Raw genomic sequence first — 27,313 nt, forward strand, 5'->3', positions numbered from 1 at the left:
ATTTTCTTTTATATAGCTTCTCTCCTGCCCCTTGTGAGGCTCAAAGCGCTTTAATTATGCATCAAATAAGAGCTAATTATGTGACAGAAGATGCCATTAACAATACATTTACCATATTCTCTGGCAACAATAGCAGGGGCTTATGCATGGGACATGCATAAGTTTTATAATTTTTATTAAGCAAGTATATTTCCGCATAGATCCCAATTTTTGAGCTACCAATGTATTGTGCAGTTGCTTGATTTCCTCACAGTTATGTCAACCACATACATTGTCTCTCAGGAGAGGTTGGTTTGAGCAGAAATGTCACATAACAATAACAGCTACGAGGGAAGGGTGTGTAAAATCATTTCTGCTTTAGTGTTGTTTTTTAATTTCTTAGGGGCAACTTCTTTTCTGTGGATTTTCTCACTAGTAAAGTGCGCTAGAAGCTCCATACTGCCCTCGTTTTCGTTTTTGTTGTAACTTTAAAGCCCTTGCTCAGTGTAAGCTAAGAGTTTGTTTTGTCAGACTGTTCAACTGCATGCAATGTAGCAACATCGTGTGCTTTCTTCCTTTCACCACTAGATGTCCCTGTGGGGTAACATTTTGCAGACTGTGACCACAGGCTACAAAGTACCATAATTATGTGCCTGAAAAACCAGTGTTGAATATGAACGTATGTAATGCAACTATTGCTCATGTAAAGCCTTCACCGAGAAGCAGATCACCCTCGTCGCACCAGCTCATCTTTTCTGGCTACGGGCAACTAGGAAATGAAAAGGGGCAGAGTTAAAGGCGAAGCGGAACATGAGGATTGTTAACCTCTTCAGTGCTCGTGACGGAACAACTCCGTCACCAGCCATGGACGTGCTGTGCTGGTGACGGAGTAGTTCCTTCACGGCGCGGCCGCCCCGCCCACGCTGCAGGAATTCCGCGCCTGCGCGGACGTTCTATTGAGCGGGCGGGGCCGTGACGGAACCACTCCGTCACAAGCACAGCGCGCCCATGGCTCGTGACGGAGTGGTTCCATCACGAGCATGGCGGCGCCGCGCGGACCCCCCTCCCCCAGCGCCGCGGCGGAATTACTGCCGTGGCCAAGGGGTTAAAGGAGCAAGCACTAGCAGGAAACAAAGGCAAGAAAAGTGCGAGGGGCTTGGGGGACGGGGAAATCCTCTCTCTTTAAATTCAGAGAAAGAAAATTACTTTGTGTATGGCATTTGATCTCCATCTTTGAATGCACAGCACATTTAAGGAGATAACAAGATTACAGCCCTGTTTACTTAAACAAAAGTCGGAGCATAAGGCAAACAGTAACACGAGCAGGGAAACATCGATATGGTCAAATGTTCTTAGAAAAAAAGGGAAAAGTAGTCCCTAAACAGATGTTACAATGAGGCGAGTAGAAGGGTACAAGTACTGGGGGATTGCTAAGTGGATTGAAAAGGAGGGACAAATAGGAAAGATTGACCACTAGCAAGCAAGGATTTTTAAAGGACACTGACCAATGAAAAGCAGTAAGCTCACAGAGAAATATACACTACTGTATATGAAGTATATGCTAAAATAAATACAAGAGGTCTTGAAAGCTCGACCCTAAAATGGGGAGAGGTGAGAGTTTAGTGTTAGTCTCTGTGTCTGTAATGAAATCTTGTCTCTCCTCTCATAATATTCAGAGAATCGCCATTACAAGACTTGAGGCTACCGTTATGCACGTTGAAAGCCCTTCAACACCACACTTGCTATATGCTCGATTGGCCTAAAGAAGTGCTTCAAAAATGTACTTGAATTAGTCCAATCAGCTGTTTTCAGGATCTCTTCCAATCTCTCAAAAAACCAATAAGCATCACTAGCGCTAGCACCTCTTATTGAATGTGCTTTAAATATGTCCACCCTTATGCCTGCTTGTTCCATTACGGATTTAACCCATCTAGAAATTTTAGCAGTACTCACTGCGCCATAAGGCTTAACATATGATAACAACAAATGATTTTCACCATCTTTCCTTAACTCCAGAACCCTGCTCTCATGCGCCATCAAACATTCATTCACACATAATCTCTGATACTCATCAAACCTAGAGTAAACTACTGAATAGGAGATCGTTTTGGTTATTTTCAAAATCTCAACCAATACTCCATCTGCCCCATAGATCCTATCACTTACCTCCAAAGCCTACACATCCCAAACCCTTTGACGAGAAATCAAACATAGTAATGCAGCTAACCTGAATGAAACCCTTTTAAAATACAAACACTTGTTAACCGGCCAAAACTGAAACAAACTCAACACCAGAATCATATCCCACAAGACATCATATTTCACTTTAGGTGGTCTCCTTAACCTCATACTCATCATAACCCATTTACACCATAGTATGTCATAGTATGTCATCCTACTGACGGTTGTATGACATTACAACGCGGGCTTTTACCCCGCGTGCCATTACAACGCTGTTTTTACAACGCAAGTCGTTACAACGACTTGCGCTGGATAGTGGAATAGTTTAATTTTCTATTCCAACTCCAGCCCACGTTACAGTAGGGAAGGTGTTGCAATAGAAAATTAAACTATTCCCTATCCAACAGCGCCATCCAGCGCAAGTCGTTGTAACGACTTGCGTTGTAAAAGCAGCGTTGTAATAGCAGCGCGGGGTAATGCCCGTGTTGGAATGGCTGTTTACCCCTACTGACTGCCCACAAACCCTGCAGAGACTGTTGTCTTTTTGCATGTGGAGTTCTCTGCAGTTGAAAAGATACTACATGTAAAACTACACTCATAATTTGTGAATAATGAAATAAATAGTAAACTTACATCAAAAGTGTAAGCTTCTCTTTGTGAATAAGGCCCGTAGAGTCCTCGGCAGGAAGCTGTAATGCTATATTAAGACATTCTTTTATAACACCATCCCAAGAGCCTTCAGTACCTGTGCAGATCTGACATCCGCTCCGCAGCCATTTTGTTTCTTGATCTTCAAAGATTATGGCTAGCTCTCTTAAAATCTATACAGCTAGTCAGTTGACCTAATCCAGAAGTACAGGCATCCAAAAACTGGGACTAATCAAGATCACTACATCATCATAGGTTTTTAGGGCTCGCCTGGCATTGCAGCGCAAAGCGCTGCCGCTAGCGAGCCTTATTGTCATTGTGTTGCCTCCCCAGGTGGTACAGGCCGGTGCACGAGCAGACATCGGTCTGTGAACGCGCGAGCCGCAGGGAACGCCAACGTGCACACTCACGGCGTCACGCTCCTGCCCTCCCGCGTCTCTTCCAAGGCGCGCTCCAGGCCGACTTGTTTGTCTAGCGTGATGTTTGCTATGCTATCCTCGAGGTCAGGAATGCGCTCAATCGCAGTGCGCATGAAAATGAAAGCTGCAGCACAGTGCTTTAAGATTTTAGGCACCCATCGGACTGCATTTTCGGAAAATCTCTTTGCTTTACTCTAAGCGTCCGCGCTGGAACTGCCGTTACACGCCTGGCAGACCTTCTGCTGGCAGCACGACAAGAGTCGGGGCGAACACCAAAAGCTTTTCCAGGTCAGTGTCGACGCTCTGTGCCTCTCTATCCCGTACTGGATATGGAAGTTGATCTCTTTGCTAGTAAACAATAACTCAAATTCCCTCGGAACCCGCCATCCACCCTCGCGATTTCCTGTTTATCGGCCTGTGCAGTCCATGTTGCCGGGGCTCGGGCGCTGTAATGGTTGTTGTTGTGTATGTGGGTTTATGGTTGTGTATGCGGGTTGCAGGGGAAGCGTGACATGATCCGCCGATGGTTGGCAAAAAAAGCGGCCTAGCGTGGCGCAGGCTCAAGGTGCCTTTTTTCTCGGCAACAGAGGATATTTTGGGGTGCTAATTTGGGCGAATTGCATAAGAGTGCCTTTTGTATAAGTCTGTGGGGTCACTTTGCTACTATAAGTCTGTGGGGTCACTTTGCTACAGATGGAAAAGTGACGATTGATAGCAACAATCAAGCTCCATTGGGGCGGGAGTGACGTACATAATGTAGAACTCCGAGATCAAAGATGCTGACCAGACTCGATTCAGGCGGGATGCTCGTGTTTGTGAAAAGATCATATGGTTTTCAATTAGCTTCATTCTAGCTAAAGTTGAACTCACCACAGTCCTAGCCAGTGTAAAAAACACCTCCCACTCTGTTATGTTTTTCAAAATTACACTACAGTTTTTAGGTCTCCCCACACCCCTTGTCCCGCCCACATATGGAGATTCTCAACTACAGCACTACCGTGATCAGGCCTCCTGCGAGAATGTCGGCACGGGGCTAGTATGGCGACCAGAGGCAGCTTCTAGGAGGCAATGGGCACTGCTGCCCTGTCGGGAAGCTTCGTAACAGCCCAAGAAACGGAATCTGTAAGGAGAACAAAGTACTGAAGGTAAAAGTGCCTACAAGCTAGAGCTCCCTAAAGGTTTATTATTATGCTAAGGGGCTGTCTACTGGCGGAGCAAAAGAGGCACAGGGTCCCACACAGGTAGGTGATGGTGAAAGTAGTGGTGTGCCTGCCTGACCTCTTCTAACTTTTACACACTATAAAGCACTTTGTTAAAATAATTGTGTTCATTTTCATGTTTAATGTATGTTGTCCAAATGATTGTTTTATTTTGAGTTACGTTTTACAGAAATTTGCTGAATGCTTTTTGTGTATTTTTGTTGCTAACCTGTGTAAGTCCACCTATTCTCACACAAATAGGATTGCTGCCATGGTGACCCCTAATAGCTTTTAGATTAAGTAATTTTTTAAAACATAACTTAAACAGATTGGCAGTGCCAATAGCTCTGGCTAAACACTTACAAGGTCCCAAAGGCGAGACTGATTGCATTGCAAATGCTTGTTAATTTCTCCAACCATTCCTCCCTGGTCCATGCTTCGTTTATTGTTGAGATCGGCTATCTTTGCCTTGGAGGAGGATTAAGGCCCCCTGACCTCATGGTCTTTATGAAAATGGATGTGTTTTATTTTATTGTGTTCATAAGCAATGCTCAAGTACTTGATTGTTCTGTGTCTCTCCATCTCTTCTTGCAAATATGAGTATGCTTCCCTTCGACTATAAATTAACTCATTTAATTTTCCGAATAGGGTTACGTTCTTGTAAGGCTGTGCTGGCTAGCCTTTCTGTAATGGGTAGAGGACCAGACACTACACAATCCCATTATAAATGAGTATTGTAGGGTCCAACAGAAGGCCTTTGGGTGGGATGTATGACAGTACAACGCGTACCGTTACAACACGTACCTTTACGACGCAGGTTTAACAACGCAAGTCGTTACAACGACTTGCGTTGGGGGGCGCTGGATAGTGAATAGTTGAATTTACTATTCCAACTCCAGTCCCCGTGGATAGTAGGGTAGGTGTTGGATAGTAAATTAAACTATCCCCTATCCTAGAGCGCCCTCCAGCGAAAGTCGTTGTAACGACTTTCGTTGTAAATCCTGCGTTGTAACGGTACCGCGTTCTAACGGTTCCGTTGTAAAGGATGTTTCCCTGTGGGTGTATAGAAGCCATGCAACATTCGCCAAAGGCACAATATGGGAATTGTTGTAATGCACTGATGTACTTTTCCCTTAAAGCATGCTTGCTTTGAAAGTTGCCAGTGACGTTAAAAGTGTCTTTAAAATGTTAAAATGTGGACTGTTTCTTTCCTTTTTAGAAAATGGAAACACTTCCTTCTCCAAGGGTTTATGCAACACATTTTCATCACGATAATTTGCCTAAGGCTGTCATCCAGAATGGAACAAAGGTATACAGTGGGCTTACTTCATCTTGTTTTCTATGTGCTGAGAGGATGGAATGGTTCATAAGTATAGTGGTGGTTAGTGCATTTTATCAGCAAGGGTGCCAGTTCCAAAATGGTGTTCTCGTCACTCAGCAGCGACTTTTGTGAAACTTGTTCCTGAGCCTGTAGAGTGGGTTAAATGATCATTGTAATGAAGATTAACAGTGCATTTCTAGACCTTTAGCACTGTGTCCCTCTTTCTTGTATAAGGCATCATAGTAAAGGATAAACCAAACAGTGTTACCTCTTTGACTGGTATGTCCTGCAGACACTCAAAAGTCATGTGTCATCCATGACCCACTATGGTACCATATCAGGCACAGGAAAGCAAGTGACTTGTTGATGAATCACAACAAAACACCCAAAGTAGAACTGTCACAGAGAAGCCATACAATGTTCCCACAGTACTGAAAACTCACAGGAGAACAGTGTTGCAGTGAAGGTGAGAACTAAAAACACATGAAAGACAATATAATCAATTTTAGGAATGAACGTTGTGGAGTTTTGGCCAAGGTGGTATCTAAACATTAACTAGGTATGTGGAGCTCAGACTGGGGTTAGTTCCTTCAAAAAATCTCAAGGGAGTTATAAATCACACTTTCATCCTGAGGCAGCACTGGGTCTGTGGAGCTGTAGAGGAGTAGAGCACTCACCTTGTGGGAGGGCCACAAATTCAAGGACTGTTGAGGTGAACGAAGAAGTCCAGAGTTGAGTGATGAGGAGGGACCTAGAGCCTCTGAATGGATGGAGGCGTTAGCTGGACTTTATGGTCCACTCACATTGACCACAGCAATCCATGTGCGCAGAGGAGACAGCACGACACAAATATCACAAACCAGCTGGATAACAATATATAGTGGAAAGGACTAACAATAGTGAAGGAAGTGGTCATCTCAAAAGTGAAATCAGCGGGAATACAGGCTTTGCTCACCAGAAATCCACATTATTGCCACACGAAAAATATCCTTCTCCAATACATCTCTCTAGAATAAGAAGGAAGAAAGTTATTTTATTTCTGCCTGAGGCTCAAAGGCAGATGTGAGGAGAGTGACTTTAGGGAACTTTTGCTGAACTTACTCTCACTGAACTATTCACCCGGTAGGTTAGGGACAATGGAAATTCTGCAGTGAATTGACAAAAATATCTAAATGCTAAACACTAAGGGACCTATTCACAAATTGCTCTTTGTAGTGCATTTATTAGTAGTAGAGTAGTACAACTTGTAGCGCCCTCCCCAGCCCGGTAGCATGCACATGACTACGCCACAGACTGAGCTCAGTAGAGCACATCTTTATTCTTCAGAGTGCAACTGTGAACTGTACACACTGTGTCATGAACTTTATTAACCACACCCAGACACACCCAAATGATTATGTCATTCTCCTGTTGAGTCCATCAGGGACCAGAAGGGTCTCGATATTCATATTTACAAGACACTACAGCTCCCCCTTTGTTAAATAAAAAGTACAAATATTAGATATATACATCACAGTTTCTCAAGGAGTCGTCACTGTACTTGAACTAGACATCCAGACCTAGTCATGTGAGGTTGACGAGATGGTGGAGCAGGGTTTACCTCGGGTACTAGGGATGCAGAGGTAAGGGTAGGAGTTGGGCTGTCCGGACTCTCAGGTGGGCAGGTTGCACTTCGGACATCTGTAGCCGACGAACATGGAGGCAGGTGCTTGAAGTTTGACGAGTTCTCTTGTGATGGACTTTCTTGGACGTTGAACGTTCAACATATGTCCTTTGCCCGTCACTACTCTCAGGGGTTCAGGTTCAAATGGAACATCAGACTCACGTTTCTGTTTTTCTTGACCTGGACCCAGCCTCTTTCCTTGAAAATTGTGTCCCAAATACATCAGAGTTTATCAGCATAGGTCTTCATTCTGGAGTTGTGAAAGGAATTCGTGGTACGTATCTCGCCCGCATCAGTCAACCTAAGAGTGGTCCATTGCGACAGTTTGTACCCATGGCTTGCACAAACATCAACGTGGCAGGGCTTTTACCTGTATTAGAACGGGGAGTTGATCTGTAAGCACGATGGCTGAACATTGAGCTGATTTGAGATTACCTCCATCTAGCACAGCACTCTGAACTACTCTCTTTAGGGTGCCTATGAAGCATTTGACAACACCATTGGCCTGTGGCCAGAGACGGGTACATTTCTGAAGTTTAACAATCATGTTAGTGAGAATATCTTTAAACTCTTGGCGATTAAACGTTGGGCCAATGACAAGCTTGAGAATGGAGGCGACACCCCATGTTGCAAAATGTAATTTAATGCCCCAATTACTCATGTCATGTGTAGTTGACGACAGGTTTTTCACAGGGGGAAATTGTGAGTACTCATCAAGAACTACCATGAGATAATGTCTATTGTTAAGGAGTCCAAAGAAATCAATTGCAATCCTTTTTCACACCTGATTCAGTAGGTCAGACATAACGTATGGGTGCTGGGTTGTTTTGGGAGATAAGCAGTTGCACAAATCTCAGGCCTTTATTTCTCTTTATCGAGGCGAGAAAACCACATTCGGGCTCGAAGAGCTCTCTTGGTGGCAACAATGCCACAATCACCCTCATGGGCTAGTTCAATTACTTATTGTCGCAGACTCTCTGCAATGACAATTCAAGAACCTCATAATATAATGCCTCTTGTCCCCTTGTTGGATATTTTTGCGCCCCTAGGAGGTAGAATCGATATGGTGGCATGTTGAATCTCTGCCTAGAGTGGCCGTTCATGTGTCACTTCTTTTTGCCATAGCAGACTCTACCGCAACCAATACCTGCGGCCAGTTCTTGATCTGGGACGATATTGTATTCCTGCTGTGCTGGTGCTCAGCTCGACGCAATTCTGTTTTCGGGGCTCGTAGGGCCTCTGGCAGTGGTTTGCAGACTTGTCAAGTGTTACCTCCCCGCAGTGCCCTGCTTATTTTGAATCTTGCCGGGGGGGTGGGGGGGGTTCCCTAGGGCTTTGCCCCTCTTTTGACCATTGGTATGTAGCCGGTGCTGGGTTTGACAGCCTGTTCCTAGGCCGCAAGGCCTTTCCTGGGGCGGGGTGCTGATGTTAGTCTGAGTCTTCCTTTCCTCCGGATCAGTCCCGGAGCTACCCTCGTGTCCACAGCCCCTGGGGTTGTTTGTAGGCTTTTAGAGGCCCCCTACGCCATTCCCTGAGTGCCTCCCTTCACTCCGAGCTCAGGCCCTCGCAAGATGGTATGGTAGGGCCTGCCTGGGGTGCCAGATTTGCTTCTCCGCTGACAAATTCACCCCACTCGCCCCTCTCGCTCACTGGCTGGGCAATGTTATCTCTCATGCTGGGGGGGAGAAACCACCACTGCCCGGTCCAGTCTCATCCTCTCCTCTACTCCACCCTTAGGCCCGGGCGGCCCTCCAACCTATCCGGGTTTTCGGCAGTCTGGCCTTTCGGTGTTTTCAAGGACACTGCATAGTGGTTGACCTTTTGTGGGGTAGGTAATTCTCAAGGGCTGGGGTATTTCTTCACTGGATTCCGCAGCGGCCCGGGCGAGCCTCTGACCTCCTCTCGTCTTTACCTCCAGGTGGCCCGGTTGAGCCCCAGCCCTCTCACAGCCCCCTGCAGTTCGGGTCACTAATGGAGGCCAGGGTGCCGCGGGGAGTGTCAAGAGTCACCCCCTCGGCCTCCGACACTTTTTCGTCTGGGCTCGTTGTTTCCTGGTCGGGTTGTTGGTCTCTGCTCATCCCCTCTGGTGAGCTCCAGGCGGGTCCCTTGGCCGATCAAAGCCCAGCTTCTTGGTGGCGTTCAGGCCTCGGTGTTTCTCTGCTAGGGCCCGCTGTGGTTTTTCTTTGCAAGGGCCCACTGTGGCCGGGTCAGATTTCATTCCTCCTCTCGACCTCGCCTCTAGGCCCGGATGGCTCTCAGCCCGATCACAGCCCGCCTGCAAACTGGTCCACCGACAAAAATCAGGGCACCGCTGGGTGTTTGTCGTCCATGAGGAGAGATGTCAAGAGTCATCCCCTCGTCCACAGGCTCTTCTTCGCCGGAGCTCATTGTACCGCGGTCGGGTCGTCAGCCTCTGCTCGTTCACACCTCCAGACGGGCTCTCTGTCCGATCGGAGCATCCGGCCTCACGACTCTCCGCCGACGTTGCAGGCACCACTGTGTGCTCGTCTTCTGCGAGGGGGGGGAATCGAGAGTCTCTCCCTCAATCTCTGTTATTTCTTTGGGCTTTCTAGCTAGTCCTCTGCCCGCAGGTCTTACTTACTCAGTGCGACTGCTTGGGTTTACAATATGCCACCATGTTGTCTCGAGTAGTCTCTCTCCCTCTTCCCTCCGCATTCTCGTAAGATGCAGCCTGTTTCAGATTTATAAACAGGGATAACCGCTCTGCGTTGGCTGTCGGGTCTCGGGCGTAGGCCTCTGGAGACAGTATTGCTTCTGGAGGAAAGGATTTCAACAGGATTATTGGTGGGCCATCGGTCATGGAAGACAGTCACCCACGCACTCATCACCAGCCGACTGGACTATGGTAACGCACTCTACGCCGGCATAGACAAGTCCCTACTCCGTAAACTTCAGACGATACAGAACACCGCCGCCAGACTCGTCCTCTGCATTCCTTGGTACAAGCACATCAGCCAACACCTACGAACGCTCCACTGGCTCCCCGTGGAGAAAAGAGCCACTTTCAAATTCCTCACCCATGCCTACAAATGCCTACACAACACCGGACCCAAATACCTCAACGACAGAGTCATCTTTCACGTACCCAAAAGTCACCTCCGATCAGCCAACCTCGCACTGGCCGAAACCCTGCGCATCCACAAAGCCAGAGCAGGCGGAAGACCCTTCTCCTACATCACTGTTAAAACCTGCAACGAGTTACCGGCAGACATCAGATGCACCCCCTCCTTGAACACCTTCAAGAAGACCCTCAAGCCCTGGCTCTTCGGCTAAGCAGATCGGTAGACCCCCCAGCCCACAGCGCCTTGAGACCCTCATGGGTGAGTAGCGCACTTACAATTCCCTGATTGATTGATTGATTGATCAGTGCGCCGGTCAGACACGTCTAGTCCGCCATGCTGCTGGCCACGCCCCCTCTGAGGTTTTTCATCTTTGAACACCTACAGCTTGTATGGGGGAAGCTACTTTCAGTGTAATACACACAACATGCAATGAGTAAGACAAAACTAAAGGTATTGATGACTACCAAAGTGTGAAGAACAGGAGGGTTAATGGAGTACTATGCATAATAATTCCGAGGTTCAGTCCCATAGTGTATGTGAGAAGGATGTTCTTCATTGCGATCTTCTCCCGTTCTTCTTGTAATACTATTATAAGAAATGCTAATAAAATGTACATTAAGAAATTAATGCAAAGTGTAGAAAATCTGACGAACTGCTAAATCTAGAAATAAACATGCCGAAAAATACCATATTATCGGTGCAAAAGCAGCATTTGCCAGTATACCACTACAAGACCCACAACAAGAAAAGAAATGACATCTGCTAGCAGTGCAGCAACCTGGGGAAGAACAGACAGAGAACACAGCCTCTCACACCTTACAGCCATAAAATAAGATAGCTGACTCAATGTCATAATGTAGCCTTCTACAGACTCCAGCACGACTACAGGCAGTATAGAGTTGTCACTTGGCTCACAGAGAAAAATGAATTAATTAGACTGCAAACCATGCTTACTGCATACCATGACCAAGCACATAATGATCTGATAGTGATTCAACAAAACTCAACTGATCAGACACAGAACTGATGCTTATCATACAGGCCAGACCTGGACTCATTTGAATGGCACAATCCCTGGTAGCTCATAGTTGAGCATGTGAGACACAAATTGCCAGGAAGAAGAAACACCAAAGCATGCTGCATTCAATCACTGTTGGAAACAGCCGATTTGCAGGAGATATGGAAACAGAGAATTCATAATACCTGTGCACAATTTTTCTCATGCTTAAAAGGCCAAAAGAGGAGGGAGAGAAGCATACAAAGAAGAAGTTTATACCTATGCACATCGTCTATAGAGATAAAACACTGAGCCCCTGGAGTGGACGAAACATATCCACCAGCCGAAAGTAGGCAGGAGCAACTCCTTCCATAGTCCTGACATGTCTCGGTATGCCAGGCATGGACCTTGTGTTTACTTCGCCACTGAAACCAAGCTGCACACGACTGAAGAGCCCCAACTATGGCAAAAACGGTCTTCGTTGGCTTGTGCTGCAGTTGACAGAGGGGACCTGGTTTTGCAGTTCAGTTTGGACTGTTCCTATTGTAGGCTGATTTGCATATGGCTGTGTTTAATCTGAGGTGGCAAAAAAACAAAGGACTGGGATGCAGCCCGAGTAATGTTTTGTTTACTTCAGTGTGACACGCTATTTGCGAAGGGAATGTCCAGATGTGGGTCTAGTGCTCACTTCGCCACTAAAACCAAGCTGTACCCAATTGAGGAGACCCAACAAGGGCACAACCAGTCTTTGGTTCCCTGCATTTCAGTTCAGAGGACCTGGGTTGGCGGTTCAGGCTGGTCTGGACTGTTGTAGGAGGATCAAGGCTGATTTTCACATGGTTGCGTCTAATCTGAAGTGACATTGAGGGCAAAACAACTGATGGACTGAAATGCGGCCCGAGTATTTACCAGTGGCTGAGATTAATTCAAGCTATCCACCCATCACATTTTTGTTTACTTGAATTCCTGAAAACCAACCACACTCAGAACACCGGAGATGATGATTAACCTATGTTTCAGAGGACTTCGCTAGCCTGCTTAAAAGTTACAGGTCTGTGACATTCTGAGGTAGTCTTCTATGGTCCAAATGACAAATCTAGAGGCCTGATTCACAGAACTAATTTAAGACAAAATCCTAAACTTACTACCCTTCCTTCTGTGATTACAGAAAGTCTTAAAGTTAGGATTTTTCTCGGTTTAGGAGTCCTAAAGTTAGGAGTCCTAACTTTACTACTCCTAAACTGAGAAAAATCCTAACTTTAAGACTTTTGGTATTCACAGAAGGCATTTAGGAGTCCTAAAGTTAGGAGTCCTAACTTTACTACTCCTAAACTGAGAAAAATCCTAACTTTAAGACTTTCTGTATTCACAGAAGGCATTTAGGAGACCTAAAGTTAGGACTCCTAACTTCTGTGAATACCGAAATGAGTAAGTGCCTTCTGTGAATACCAAAATGAGTAAGTGCCTTCTGTGATGGGGAAAACAGGGACACTCCCCATCCTAAATGCACCTCCTACCCTCACCATTTTCAGGTGTAAGTTTAAAAGTTTAGTTTCATGGGCAATGTTTTGCTAATGTTTGAGAGCACCTTGAACATTAGGGTAGATTTAATGTGTACCTTCAAAGAATCATTGCTCCTGTGAATTAGTCTGTCATTTGCGGGCACCATTTTCTGCACACCTTTATTTCACTTTTGAGCACAAAAGGTGTAGATAATTGGCCTCTTAGTACCAGTTGTACATGTCACTTAATGAAACCTTTCGTAGCCTATATAAAAGGACCAATGTTTGCCTATTAAAATCATGGATATTGAAAAAAAATCAAATCAGACTAATTGACACAAAAAGGAAAAATCATGTTTCTGTCTAAAATGTAATAATTGTACACATGTATAAAAGAAGTTGTTATATCCCATGTATATTCTGTGGGAAATATACATTTACAAGATTTTATAACATGTAACTTCATTTTGGATATATGCAATCAGTTGTGGTTGCAGACTGCATTATGCAGGCATGACCGAAAGACCCTTAAAACGGGGGTGGAATGAGCGTAGAGACAACGTCTGTGCTAATAGCCAAACGTCTTCAAATGCACCTCATTTCACAACAGAGAGACTCAGTAAGAACTAGATTAAATGCATTGTTTATCAAAAAATAAAGGACATGTTAAGCAGGGCCGGACTGGCTACCGGGCAGTTGTGTGTGCTGCCGAGCAGGGGGAGGATTTCTCCGTGGTGTGAGCTCATTTCGTTGATGGGGACCTGCGTGCGATTTGAAATAAAAAAAGCAAAACGAATTTCGTTTTGCACACACAGGTCCCCATCAACGAAATGACCCCCCTGCTTGTCAGTACACACAACTGCTCGGTAGCCAGTCCGGCCCTGATGTTAAGGGGTAGAAGCACCCACAACAGTGGCACAACAGGAAATGCTTCAGTTAATTGGCCCCAAGGAGGTCAAAATAAAGAGCAACATCTCATGTGTTTTGTTTAATATAAACAATAAAATAAAATGTGATAAATAAGTATGTGAAGAATAAGTAGTATATGGAGATTAGATAAGATCTCGTTTTTATCAGCAATATCATTTGTTGATCATTAATAGATATTTATAATTACTGTAGAGGATTAACTGTTTTAATGAAACTACATTTTGAGAAAGCAGCAAAAAAGAAATGCAAAAAAGCGAATATGTTTACATAACAATGGATACAAGTTTGATTCCCAGCTGCAACATTTTATTTGGCTGTTCTAACAATGATATGGACTTAACTAGCTATATTTTATAATACAAGAAGGAATTAATTTTATTCTTAAAAAATGTGTACAACAGAAATACTGAAAGAACATTAGTATTGAAGTATTGTAGGATAATCTTGGAAAAGGGACTACGTAAAGGATGTATGTTCACAATTCACTGAAATCATAATCAATGAAATAGCTGAAAAATGTATTGGCGCCACCTTTGTAAGACACCAAACACTGTGGGGCAGTAAAACTACTACTAGCAGGGCCGGACTGGCTACCGAGCAGTTGTGTGTACTGCTGAGCAGGGGGGTCATTTCGTTGATGGGGACCTGTGTGTGCAAAACGAAATTCGTTTTGCTTTTTTTATTTCAAATCGCACGCAGGTCCCCATCAACGAAATGAGCTCACACCACGGAGAAATCCTCCCCCTGCTCGGCAGCACACACAACTGCCCGGTAGCCAGTCCGGCCCTGACTACTAGTAAAATTCCTAGTAGTAACTCTCCTTTGTGAATACAGAAAAGTAATAAAGTTAGACTTTTGGTCTAACTTCACCTTTGTAAATCAAGCCCTAACTTTAGACCTAAAGTCTAAGTTTAGACCTAAGATCTAACTTTAGACCAGAGGTTTACATTTTGATTTGAAGTCTAAGGGCCTTATTCACAAAGGTAAACATAACCTGAAGTCTCAGTTTAGACCTGAAATCTAACTTTAGCCATGAAGTCTAACTTTAGACCTGAAGTCTAACTTTAGACTTCAGGTCTAAACTTGGACTTCATGTCGAAACTTAAACTTCAGTTCTAAGTTTACCTTTGTGAATCAGGCCCAAAGTTTAGATTTCAGATCCAAACTTAGACTTCACGTCTGAAGTTGGACCTTCGGTATAAACATAGACTTAAAGTCTAAATGTAGATTTCAGGTCTAAATATACCTTTGAGAATCAGGCCCTATGTTTACACCTAAAGACCTGAGGTCTAACTTTGGACCTGAAGTCTAAGTTTAGACTTCAGTTCTAAAGTTAGACTTTGGAAGTAAACTTAGACATCAGGTCTAAACTTAGACTTCAGGTCTAAGTTTACCTTTGTGAGGGGAGCGTGGCCACGGAGGCGACCAAGATGTCCGCCTCCGCCTGAAGCTCCACCGACCGGACACCCGCATCCTGCTATAATCATGTAGTTTCTTTTTTTTGATACGGACACGAGATATCATCCTGCAGCCGATCAATTGCTGCATCTGTGGGCGAAGTCTTGGCGCCTGAGGCTGCGGAGAAGTGGAGATTGGGCGGAGGGGAGCGAGGGCCTGGTGCCCTCGCGGAGGACCTCCCTGACTGCGCCCGGCTGGTGAGTGGGTTGCCGCGCTTGCTGTCCCCCTGTCGCTTGCTGTGCCGTTTGCGGCGCTTGGCACGCCCTGCTCTGTGCCCTTGTCCCTACTCCCCCCCTCTCCCCCCCCCGGTGCTGCAGCGTCGCTGTTGCGGGTCCCTCGGGCGTGCTATCGGCCCTCGGGCCTGGGGCGGCGCTGCGGGCCGGGGCCTCGGTTGCGGCCGTGTTCGCTGGGGCTCGGGTGCTGTGCTGGGCGCTCCGTGTGCTGCTCGGGTGGCCTGGGAGTGGCGATGGGCGCCGCGGGTGTCGGCGCCCCCCCCAGCGCTAAGGCGGCCCCGCCCAGATGTCGGCCTGATCCCACTATCACTGGGGGCCTGGAGTTAGAGCGTGATTTGCGACATTTCCTGCGGCCAACTACTGGAGGGTGATTAACACGCAGGCGCTGAAGCCCTGATTGAGCACACATCCCGCCTGACCCCACCATCGCGCTGCCACCCCCGGGCGCAGTTCTGGGAGCCTCGCCTCATGCCTGCTCTTTCTCTGCGGCACCATTTTGGTACCCGGGGCTACTTTTCACGACATAGCCTAAGGGCCTTTACAAGCAGCTACCCTCCCCAACAGGTGACCTTGTGGCCGGGGTGGCTCCTATCAGGCTGTGCAAAGGGGCCCACAACCTTCTCGCTGAGTGCTCACTGGGATTTGCGGGCATCCACCAGTAGCTGCTATGACTATCCCGCGTCAGCGACGCCCCGTCGCGAGTTTCATAGCACCAGTGCACCTCTTCCACTGCTGTCAGTCCTTTCCTAGTTGACTGGTAAACTTGCCCATTGCCTCGTTGCCAACTACACGCCGCTTGCCCACCTGCTTGCCCGCCATGGGAAAAAGGGACCCTAACCAACGTAAACTTAGCTTTGATAAGGCATCCCTCCTGCCCACGGACCCTCCCCCGGGCTCCTCCTTGGGCGCAATGGAGGCCACGGATCGCAACGACACCACCTCCTTGGTCACGGCCATGATGACGGAAATGAGAGAGAGCTTTAAGTCATTGGACAGCCGTTTTGAGAGCCTTGAACAGAAAATGGCGGACATGGGTTCCAAGATTCAGGCCCACGACCGTCGGCTGGACTTGGTGGAGTCCAGGGTCTCCGACATTGAAGATAATTCATCCAAGACACTGAAGCGGCTCGAACGTGTTGAAAAGATCCTTAAGGAGGTGGCCGTGAAGAACGATGACCTCGAGGCGCGTAGTCGAAGAAACAACATACGTATCCTTGGCATTGCGGAGACGACATCGATGGGACGGATGGATCTGTTCGTGAAAAAACTACTGGTCGAACTGTTTGGCAGAGAGGTGTTCAGGCAGGGGTTTGTTGTAGAGCATGCCCATGGATCCCTGGGTCCTCGGCCTCGCCCTTGTCTGCCTCCTCGCCCCATCATCGCCCGCCTCATGAACTTCAGAGATCGAGATACTGCCCTCAAGGCGGCACGTGAGAAGGGGGAGATAAAATGGCAGGGCAGCACCTTGTCATTTTTCCCGGACTTTACCTTTATGGTCCAGGAGGCGCGTAGGAAGTATAATGGTGTCAAGGCGGCGCTTCGAAACCTAGGTCTCAAGTACGGTATGCTTTACCCAGCGCGCCTCAAAGTAGACGTGGCCGGCAGATTCCGAATCTTCGAGACGTCTGCTGAGGCCCAAGAATTCTGCCAACAATACAAGAAACAGGGTTCCAGAGCGGTTTCTGCATCTGGCTCGTTTTCTCCAGCTCATGGTGATTCACAAAACAGTGTCGAACTCTTTACAGAACTTGGATCTGGCTGAAGTTCCATCATTGTAGATCCTTTTGTCTTTTTCTTAAAAGTGCATGATTAGAAATGCTATTTGTATTTGTATATTTTGATTAACGGATTGTCCGCTTGGCGCAGCGTTGCTTCCCCCATGGCGGATGCGGTTGTATCTTTGCTTCCTGGGGCTTTTTTGATTACGCTGTATCTTTCCTCTGCTAATTCAGCGACGAGTACTCTATCTATTACGGTGTTGCAATCATTAGGGGAGTGCCTCTATGGGGTTGAAGTGAGGCTGGGTGGGGGGTGGTGGGAGAGGTTTGTTTTGTTTATTGATATTGGTCATTGTTAGAGTTCGCATTATGCATCTGAGTTCTGCAAGGTTGGCACGCGATCTAAAACAGAAGATTCCCCAGATGGCCAGACTAGGTCTCCAGACTGGCCCATCGGGGCTGTCCTTGATGTCCTGGAACGTAAGAGGGCTGAACGATAATAGGAAACGCAGACAGGTCTTAAATTACATCTCTAGGCACGGGGTTGATGTTGTTTTTTTGCAGGAAACGCATTTGGCCCCTTCTGATTCATCGTCACTTGCCAGGAGTTGGGGCTCACATCGGTTTTGTTCGCACTACAGCAAATATTCCAGAGGGGTAGCAATTCTTATTCATAAGAGTGTACCATTTGCTTTATCCTCTACTATAGCGGATAGTGAGGGCCGATACCTGATTGTTTCGGGCTTCCTCTTAGGACACAGGATCACCTTAGTAGGAGTCTATGGTCCCAACGTTGACCCTCCCTCCTTCTTTCAAGACCTCCAAGTGAAACTCCTTACACTTGACCCTGGCTTGCTGATTATCGGTGGTGACTTCAACCTTTTACTGAATCCGTCCAGGGATAGTACCTCCTCCTCCCCTGACATGAAAGCTCGCTCACGTCCCATTCTACTTGATTTATGCACTCACTTTTCCCTCATTGATATCGAAGCACGATTGCACCACAACTCCCAGAGTACACGCACCACTCCGGATTCCACAACACCTGGACCAGAATTGACTATTGGCTCATTGCCCCTGGGGTCGCAGGTTGGATCGAGAACCTTCTTACCCTCCCGCGCACGCTCTAAGATCATTCTCCTATAATACTGAAATTAAAGATTTCCCGGCTGGGTGGGTACGAAAGGCAGTGGCGCTTCCCTGGGAGAGCACTGACTGACCCAGTGTTCACAGAGACAATCCGACAGGCAATAGAGGACTATTTCGAACTAAACACAGGGTCTGTGGAGTCTTGGGCAACTTTGTGGGAAGGGTTCAAAGCGACAATTTGCGGTGTTTGTATTGCCACACATGTGGGAGCATGGAGGGAGATCAGGTCCACGCTGTCCCGCATTGAAAAAGACATTTCAGCCCTAGACGACGAGCTGTTACATAACCCATCCAGAGATAGTGAGACTAGGCACCTGGCATTATTAGTAAAATTCTGTGAAGAAGCTGAAAGGGAGCTAAGGTTTTTGACCAGACAAGACACGGCGAGGCAGTACGGAGAGGGGGATGGACCCGATAAATTATTGGCACAATTACTTCGGCCCCCACACCACCCGTCTTATATCACAGAAATTGTGGGTCAGCAGGGAGAGGTGCTCCGCTCCACACCAGAGATATGCAACACATTTTTATCCTACTACAAGAGTCTATACACGTCTACCTTGTCTGGAGATCTGGGAGACCAGGGCGCATACCTAAATGAGATAGCTATGGTGTACCTCGAAAAGCATATGCAGGAGTTCTTGGCCTTACCTATTACCCCTGATAGTATAATTGAAGCCATTGATGCACTTAGGGGCTCGTCGGCTCCCGGCCTTGACAGCTTTTCCGACGACTTTTACAAGGCTTATAGAGAAGAACTTGTTTCCCGTTTGGTAGAGGCATATGAGGAGGTGCTTGAATTGGGATGTCTTCCGCCTACTTTCAGAGAGGCGGTCATAATTCTCCTTCCCAAGCCGGGGAGGGACGCCACTTTGTGTAGCTCATACAGGCCCCTTTCTCTATTGAATCTTGACTATAAGATCTTGGCCAAGGTAATTGCCATTCGGCTTTCTCTAGTCATGGAGTACATAATATCTCCTGCACAGTCAGGGTTTGTCCCACATCGCTCCACATCCCTGAATTTACGGACCTTGTTTTCGGTTTTGCACCGCATACACCCCGCTACCACGGCTGCTGCTATTCTCCTGGACGCCGAGAAGGCATTTGATTCATTAGAATGGCCATTTTTTCTTTCCATCATGAGGCGTATGGGTATGCCAGAATGCTTTGTGTCCACAGTTGCCTTATTGTATACTTTACCCACGGCCAGGTCAGCCTGAATGGCACCATAGCGGAGCAATTTATTTTAACACGCGGCACATGACAGGGGTGCCCGCTGTCCCCGTTACTTTTTATCCTGGCGATGGACCCATTGGTCCGCCACTTCCAGGAAAAACACTTATTCCGAGGCCTCCAATTTTGTACTGGCCCACTTTTGATATCGTTATTCGCAGATGACACGATTCTTTATGTCAGAATGCCCCACATCAATCTGGAACCTCTTCTTTTGGAAATAACCAGATTTGGCAAATTTTCTGGACTCCGCATAAACTGGCATAAGTCTCTTATTTTTCCACTTACCCCTGGTACCACTGAGTGAGACTGCCCGTTCCCAATAGAATGGTGCAGCGACTCGGTCAAATATCTAGGGATACATGTACACCTTGACACTGTGGCCATCATTAGACTGAACTATGGCAATGCATTGGACTTCCTGGAAGGCCAGATTGACCGCTGGATACGCCTCCCGATATCTATGGCCGGAAGGATTGCCATCATCAAAACGATTGTGCTTCCTCGCTTTTATACCTTTTTAACATCATTCCGATACCTCTCACTAAGATATTTTTCTCTCAGCTGCGTTCGCTGCTCCTGCGGTTGGTTTGGGGAGACAAGAATCCACGGGTGTCATGGCGGGTGCTCACTCTCCCATACGAAAGGGGTGGCTTAGGTGTTCCCGATTTTTACCTGTATTTCTTAGTGGCACAATGTTCGTTTGCATATTCCTGGTTCCACCCGGATGCCCGCATATTATATCTAAAACCCGAGACCGACCTGGTCCTACCCGGATCGCTATCTACGGTGCTGCCTAGAGGGTTCCCCCGAGACCCACAGGACATACAAACCGTCTCATCTACCTGTTGGGCGTGGGATAGGGTACGCAGACTTCTTGGCGTGGACCTACTGTATTCACCCTCCCTTCCTTTACCCAATGCACATTGGCTCCCTATTACCGGGGAGACAGTGGTCAAACACACTTTAACTAAATTCAACATTTGCTCTGTTGGCGAACTCTTCCCTGACGGACTTGCTTTCTCCATAGCAGATGACCCTCGTTTTTCTGACCGCTCCTTCATGAACTCCTTTGTGCTGACCAGACTGCGATCCATGATGCATGCGACTTTTTCCACATTTCCACTCGCCCCTGAAGAGGCCCCCCCCTCACACTCATAATTCAGCACCCTTTGGGAACACATCTGGTAGGTAGATTATACAGATTGTGCGGCGCTTCACTTCCTGCTCTAGACACCAAGGTTCGCACAGCTTGGGAGAACGATCTGGGGAAACCTATATCAGACGACCAGTGGGCTCAGTGCTGTAAAGTTACACGAGAAGCCTCTATAAATAGTAGGCATAAACTCATCCACTTTAAGTTCCTGCGTAGACTATATCACACCCCAGCACTAGCTCACAGGATTGACTCTGATCGGCCCCATCAGTGCCCCAAATGCACGGCCCCTCACGCCGACTTTGCCCACCTATCTTGGACCTGCCCTCTGTTACATGAATATTGGTCCCAGGTACATCAAACCTTTAGTGAAATACTGGGTGTTTACCTGACCCCCAACCCCGAAATAGCACTGTTGGGTTACGTCTCCAACTTTCCACTTAAGATTCGTAAGCTTGCGGCATTGAGTTTCCTATTCGCTAAAAGGGAGGTTGCATTGCTCTGGTGCGCCAGACAATCCCCTAGCTTGAAGTCCTGGCTTAGGGGTATGGCCTTTTGTAATATTAACTGTGTGGAGTATTCAAAGATGGTCCCTACCCCTTCCCGCCCCGTGGATATTTGGGGTCCCTACTGCGCCTACATTGATAGGATCACAGCTGATCAGCAGTCCCGGTAAGAGGGCCATATAGTTCCAACAGGAGTGGGCTGAGGGGAGATGTTTGCCTATAACATCGCGTGCATGTTCATGGATCGCTGTTGAGTCTGTACGCGACCCCATGGTCCTTCCTGATTGTATGTCGGAAGTTTGTGCACGAACACTCCACTGTAACCGTTTGGCTCTCAACCCTTTCTTTTGTTTCCTCATTTGTTGTTTGGTCCAGTCAATGTCCCTCATCATGCCCAGTCATTTTCTTTTATGGGGGTCCCAATGAGATGCAATGCTATTTGTAGTTCCTTTTCGTCATGATGCCTTTTGTTGATATGATATGTGTGCCTCCTCATACTAACGATACTATGTCCATGTTTTATTGGATAACTCATGATGCAACTGTGATCTTTCATTGTTTTTTGTCTCTTAATTTGGAAAATGATAAAGTTTAAAAAAAAATTAAAATAAGTTTACCTTTGTGAATTGGGCTCTGTGTATGGTAAGAGTAGTGGATGGATCACATATTACTATTCATGCTGAGCCATTTATGGATGAATGTGACCAGCAGATAATGTCTTGGATGCGAGCGGGCTTCGCTTTTACTAGTTGTTGATTATCTGAAAATTGAAATACTGCAAGTGAGAAATATTTAAAGGGGAATTTAATGTTGGAGAAATAAAAGTGTAAATAATACTGCTCATGAGTGTTTTTATCACAGGATAAACATCCGAAGAAGGGTTTTCAGTAACCCTAATGCATTCATTTTGATATTCAGTGAAGCACATTTTTCGTTTTTACTTTGAGAAATTCAGAATACACAATACATTTTTGTTTAATGAAATTTGTAAATGGAACAATGAATGCATGATTTCTAAATTGAATAATTGAATAAAACAAAAGATGATATTTTGAATTCTATTCAAACTCATTCGTGTTTTTGGCTTGCAAAAGTGTGATTATTGTGTAATGAAAACACAATTTATTTGATAATTTAATCACAGGAAACCAAAAGCTAGCGATATTCAGAAATAGATAAGCATTTGATTGGATTCCACTATGGGCCAATGATATATATCTGCATTAATTATCAGTTAAAAATGTACACTAATTGCCTTCCTCTCTATTTTAACAGATATTGGTGATATTTCGTAATCCGAAGGACACTGCAGTATCACTGTTTCATTTTCATGCCAAAAATCCAGCAGTGCACACCTATAATGACTGGGATGACTACTTCCGTGACTTCATAAGTGGGAATGGTACAGTGGACGCTACTCTTGTGTGAACTCCTTGTCATGCTTTTAACATCAATTCCTCATTTTCAAAGTTGGACAAATGTATTTGAAGGAGGCTGACGGACCACATGCTTGGTGGGCAGGGTCCACTATTGCTTTTGTGATGGAGTATCCTGTCTGCCAAACTCTAAATCAAACCCTCGGTCTTTCTTTGACTGAGTAAATCTGAAGACCCTTCCCTCATGATTCTCCCTCAGCCTCAACCAAAAGTATATGGAGGCTTCATCCCTTCTAGAATACTATTTTGTGATAATCTGCCATTCCTGCCTGCACAGTTTCGTCACTCAACACAAACCTGTGAAAACATGGACTCACTGGCTAAATAAACACCAACCCTGTATTTTTTTTTAGCTGTTGCTCTTGTGATCCACTCCTTGTGCTTCACATTCCACAGCTCTACCAACAGCGTACCCGACTCTGCCTCACTATTTGGAGGGCCCTTTGTAGGAAGTCTGATGAGTTTAATTATCTCACTCTTGCAGGAGGGTTCAGGTTGTACCCCTTTATCCTGCAACGGTCTGCTTGTATACACCCAATATTTGAAAATATGTACTTCTTGCCATGCTCTCCTGTAATTCCACATTATTCTAAAGCAAACTCAGTGATTTGATGTTTTTTTGTATCACCCACCTTCTCCAAGGCCAGAACGCACTGATCAAGGCAGCTCATATCTCACTTTTTTTTGGTCATCTGGGTCTTGAATTCCTCTACCATCCCCTCCCTGGTGATTGGATTCCTGTAAAACTCACAACATTTCTAACATCATAACCTCCCCAAGGGAAAATACTGCTTCTGCAGATGTTGTCCCTTCTCGTGTGCATCCAAGTCTCCTTTTCGAAGTTGACGGCTTCTGCGCAAAATAATTTTGATTGTAAGACAAACTATGTTCCTGGAAACCCATGGTCATTCACCAAGTACACTTTCACTTTCTCCAGGTACTCACCAGCACTGAGTTCCCATCCAACCCCTGCACACAATGGAAACTTTGGGAGTGAGCCACGCCAGAACACTCGCGAAAGTTGTACATCTCTCTGCCAAGCTGGTATCTATCCCCTAACCACTTTTTAAATCACCCATACATTTTTTCTTTGTGCCTGATTTTATTTTTGTATTGGGGGATAGCAAAACTACATAGCAACAAAGACAGAAGCCTGTGAAAGGTGATACATTTTACAGAAGCCTTAAAGGCTGGGTTGTACAGGTAGCTATCAAAAGAGCAAGCGGCACTGTTGGCACAGTGAGGTACTGTTTGAACTTCTCAGTTGAGCTTCTAGCTGAGTCATGAAGTGGGCACAAATACAGTGAATCTGTGTAGATTGTCACCCTGCATGAGCCACTCTGTTACAGAATCATTGATCTCTCCTATTGTGTGAGTGCACACTCTGCAGTCTGCTGGTTATTTGACTGAATGTGGCAGGCAGAGTTTCAAACACACAAAAGACAGATGGTAAACACATGTGTGAGAAGGAATGGCGAGAAGGTATGGCCCCATGCTCAGAAGGTAAAAAAAAAATAGTTTCTGCTATGATATTGGGATGTGGAGGTTAAAGGACCTTACATGAAGACACAGAAGTCAGAGGACAGATTTATATGCAGGAGACACATCCTAAATGCTTTACAAGATTTGTCTTCCTAAATACAGAGAAGTGTGGAGAGCTGATTCATACATCAAGTGGATCCAGTATACGTTATTTATGGTTAACACAGACATCACCACCCGTGCCTTCTGAGGCCTCAATTAGAATTCAAGCAGAGTAGAACTCCAGTGTAGAGTTCTCTTCTGCTCAATCATTTGCAGGCCATTTTTCTCACACCCGGATTTACCGGGTATAAGAACAAGACTCAATTATATTGGCAGGAAAACCCAGCAGTTTAAAAAATGGGAATGGGCTGCAATGCAGCCTGACACCATTTCCCTGCCTCCGCGCCGACACACTTCCAAGAGACAGGGAGAGCATGTAATTCTCCCCTTCCCAAGCAATGTCCTCTCCTTCCCTCTTCCACCCTCTACACCCCCACCCCCACTTACATTTACACCTACTTAGAGCAATTCCATTTGCTATTTTGCCATTGATATCTATGCAATTTCGCTTTAGATGCCAACCATCCATATATAACATGACCAAATTACCTCCCATTAATAATGTACAATTAATTGTTGTGGTTTCTATGTCCACCTCCACATGTCGAATGTCTTTCCTTTCGGCCTGTATAGTGATAACGAAGGGAGTTAAGATTAATAGAGTGTTGTGGAGTATAGGAGAGATCCTCAAATATGCCTTTGAGGATTTAGTAAGACCGTGAACATCTTTGTTAATTTGGACAGAACCAATTTAGCTGATAGTTACATCTACCATCTATGTTGAGTCCTAGGAGACTTACCGTTGCTGCTTAATAAGGAAGCTATCAATTTATTCATTGTGTTTCTTTATATTTGGATCCCAGTCCAAGCAATCTAACTATTATGCATATTTTTGAATGCTTTCAGTTGTCTGGGGATCCTACTTCGACCATGCAATGATCTGGAACAAGCACATAGAAGATGAAAATGTTATGCTTATAACATATGAAGACCTGAAGGAGGTAAATCACCAACAGATATTCATTGCTTTGTCCTGACCCTCAACATAAAGCTTGAGTTAATTGCCTGTCATATTGCACTGATAACACTTGACATTTGTGAAGGATTCTTGAAAAACAGTTTAAAAAGAAGTATTCTTGGAAAAAAAAGTTTAGAAAGAAAGACAGAATGGGGAGGCTAGTAGTGTCACAGCCCGTGGTAACTTTGGTGTGAACATGAGTCCTTGCTGCTGCCTAGATCAGTCATGATCTTGGAGAATGTGAGGTGGCCAACAACCGCAGCAGTAGATTTGTACGGGATGATGGTGCCTTCATGGCTTTTTCCTGAAAACAGCTTTTTCACCCCAGGATATTGCAGTGTGGTTTAAAGTGTCTCACATGTCTTGGAAGAGGAACTTTGGGTAAGGTTGGTAAGTGTGAATGAGTGGATGTCTGTGGACAATACCTGAGTTACGTGGAAATACACTCACCTTACATAAAAGTATCAGATGAAACCAATGAACTATAAAATTAATTAATATACAAAAGAAAATGCAAATAACCTTTTTACACATATTTAAAGCACCTTGAACTAAGGTGAATAAGTACACAAATGATGCTATAGACAGCTTCTTGGCTTCTCAGCAGAACTCGAATATGAAACTCAGTTCATTTGATGTCCTCCGGTCCTCTCTGGAGTACACCCCAAGTCCATGCCTTGCTTCAAGAGTGTACATTGATGTTGAGTTCAAGAGTGGTGTCCTCTCTGGTGCAGTTTGTTACTGGCAAATTAAGGTAATTAACAGGGTGACAGAATGTAATTTGTTCGGCAGCAATAATGATGCCATACTGCCTGTAAGTGTAGGGTCTCTGATGCCCCTTGGACACTTTTTGTTTCATAGGACTTTCAAGATCGCATGCAGCAAAGCAGCACTTTGTCTACTACCTCTGAAAGTTGACTCTTCCCCTCATTATAAGAGTGGATTCTACTTGGGCCTAGATGTTTTCTGGCTGATATTTATTTTGATAGCAATATCAGACCTTTCTATAGAGTCTTTCTTTAGTCATTCTACACCTTGACTTTGACCCTAACAAAGTTCCTCCTGAATGTTCCTTGAGTCTTGTCTTGTCCTGAATATTGACAAATCAAGTACAAGTGCCTTTTCTTCTGATCTCAAGGAGCGCCTTTCAAGTAAATGTGTTTCAGACTATGGGAGTGAGGAAAAATATTTCTCCTAGATATGTACTTTCTTTTTACTCTCAAAGTACAGTCTGAGAAGTGAGTCTGAGTTTGTCCTAATTTTCCATGATTCTTTCCAGCACACTATATGTTTAGTTGCATTATCATACTTAAAGTGTGTGGTATCAGAGTTAGCTGCTTCTAAGACGTCTCTAATTACAAATACCAGTACTACCAGTTGGGAAGACATTACCCCTCAGGCCCACATCTTTGGACACCTTGGAAAGACCCACTGAGGAGCTTATTTCATGAACTACAAATAGATGTTAAGGCTTTACATTACACTAGGAAAAAGTGGCAGGTTTGACCTATATACCTTCTTTATAATCCTATTCTGCCCTGCTTACACCTCTCTCTGTAATATCTATTCCTCTAAACGCCATTACTGTGCAGTGCCTTGTAGTTAGGTTCTCGCCACCATATAAATACCATACATAACTATGTTCATACCGCCTATGCAAAACATTATGTGCGTGATCCCAAAGATTATCTTTAATTTTAGATGTAATGTCTGTGGGATTACAATGGCATTCCGCACATTTACTATAGTGGGACAGCACATGTAACTTTAGTTTTGACAAATTTTAGTGAAACTCTCCTGAGCTACACTTTTCAGAAAAAAGACCATATTTTCGATGTATGATTTATTTCAAACATGTTTAATCAGAGTTATTGAAACAGTTCCTCATCAGTGGATTAGC

The 27,313-nt window shown here is 45.4% G+C and overlaps 1 protein-coding gene across 1 annotated transcript in view; it reads left to right on the forward strand.

The window, feature by feature from the left end:
• The window catches only part of SULT6B1 (sulfotransferase family 6B member 1), a 95,419-nt gene that overhangs the window by 26,542 nt on the left and 41,564 nt on the right, over positions 1–27,313 (forward strand). The window contains exons 3-5 of the mRNA XM_078677441.1: positions 5,646–5,735; positions 22,651–22,777; positions 25,302–25,396. Of these exons, the coding sequence (XP_078533567.1) occupies positions 5,646–5,735; positions 22,651–22,777; positions 25,302–25,396 (312 nt within the window). The remainder of the gene's footprint in view (positions 1–5,645; positions 5,736–22,650; positions 22,778–25,301; positions 25,397–27,313) is intronic.

Source organism: Lissotriton helveticus, chromosome 2_1 (genome assembly GCF_964261635.1).
Source record: "Lissotriton helveticus chromosome 2_1, aLisHel1.1, whole genome shotgun sequence".
In the NCBI taxonomy this organism is placed as follows: Eukaryota; Metazoa; Chordata; class Amphibia; order Caudata; family Salamandridae; genus Lissotriton; species Lissotriton helveticus.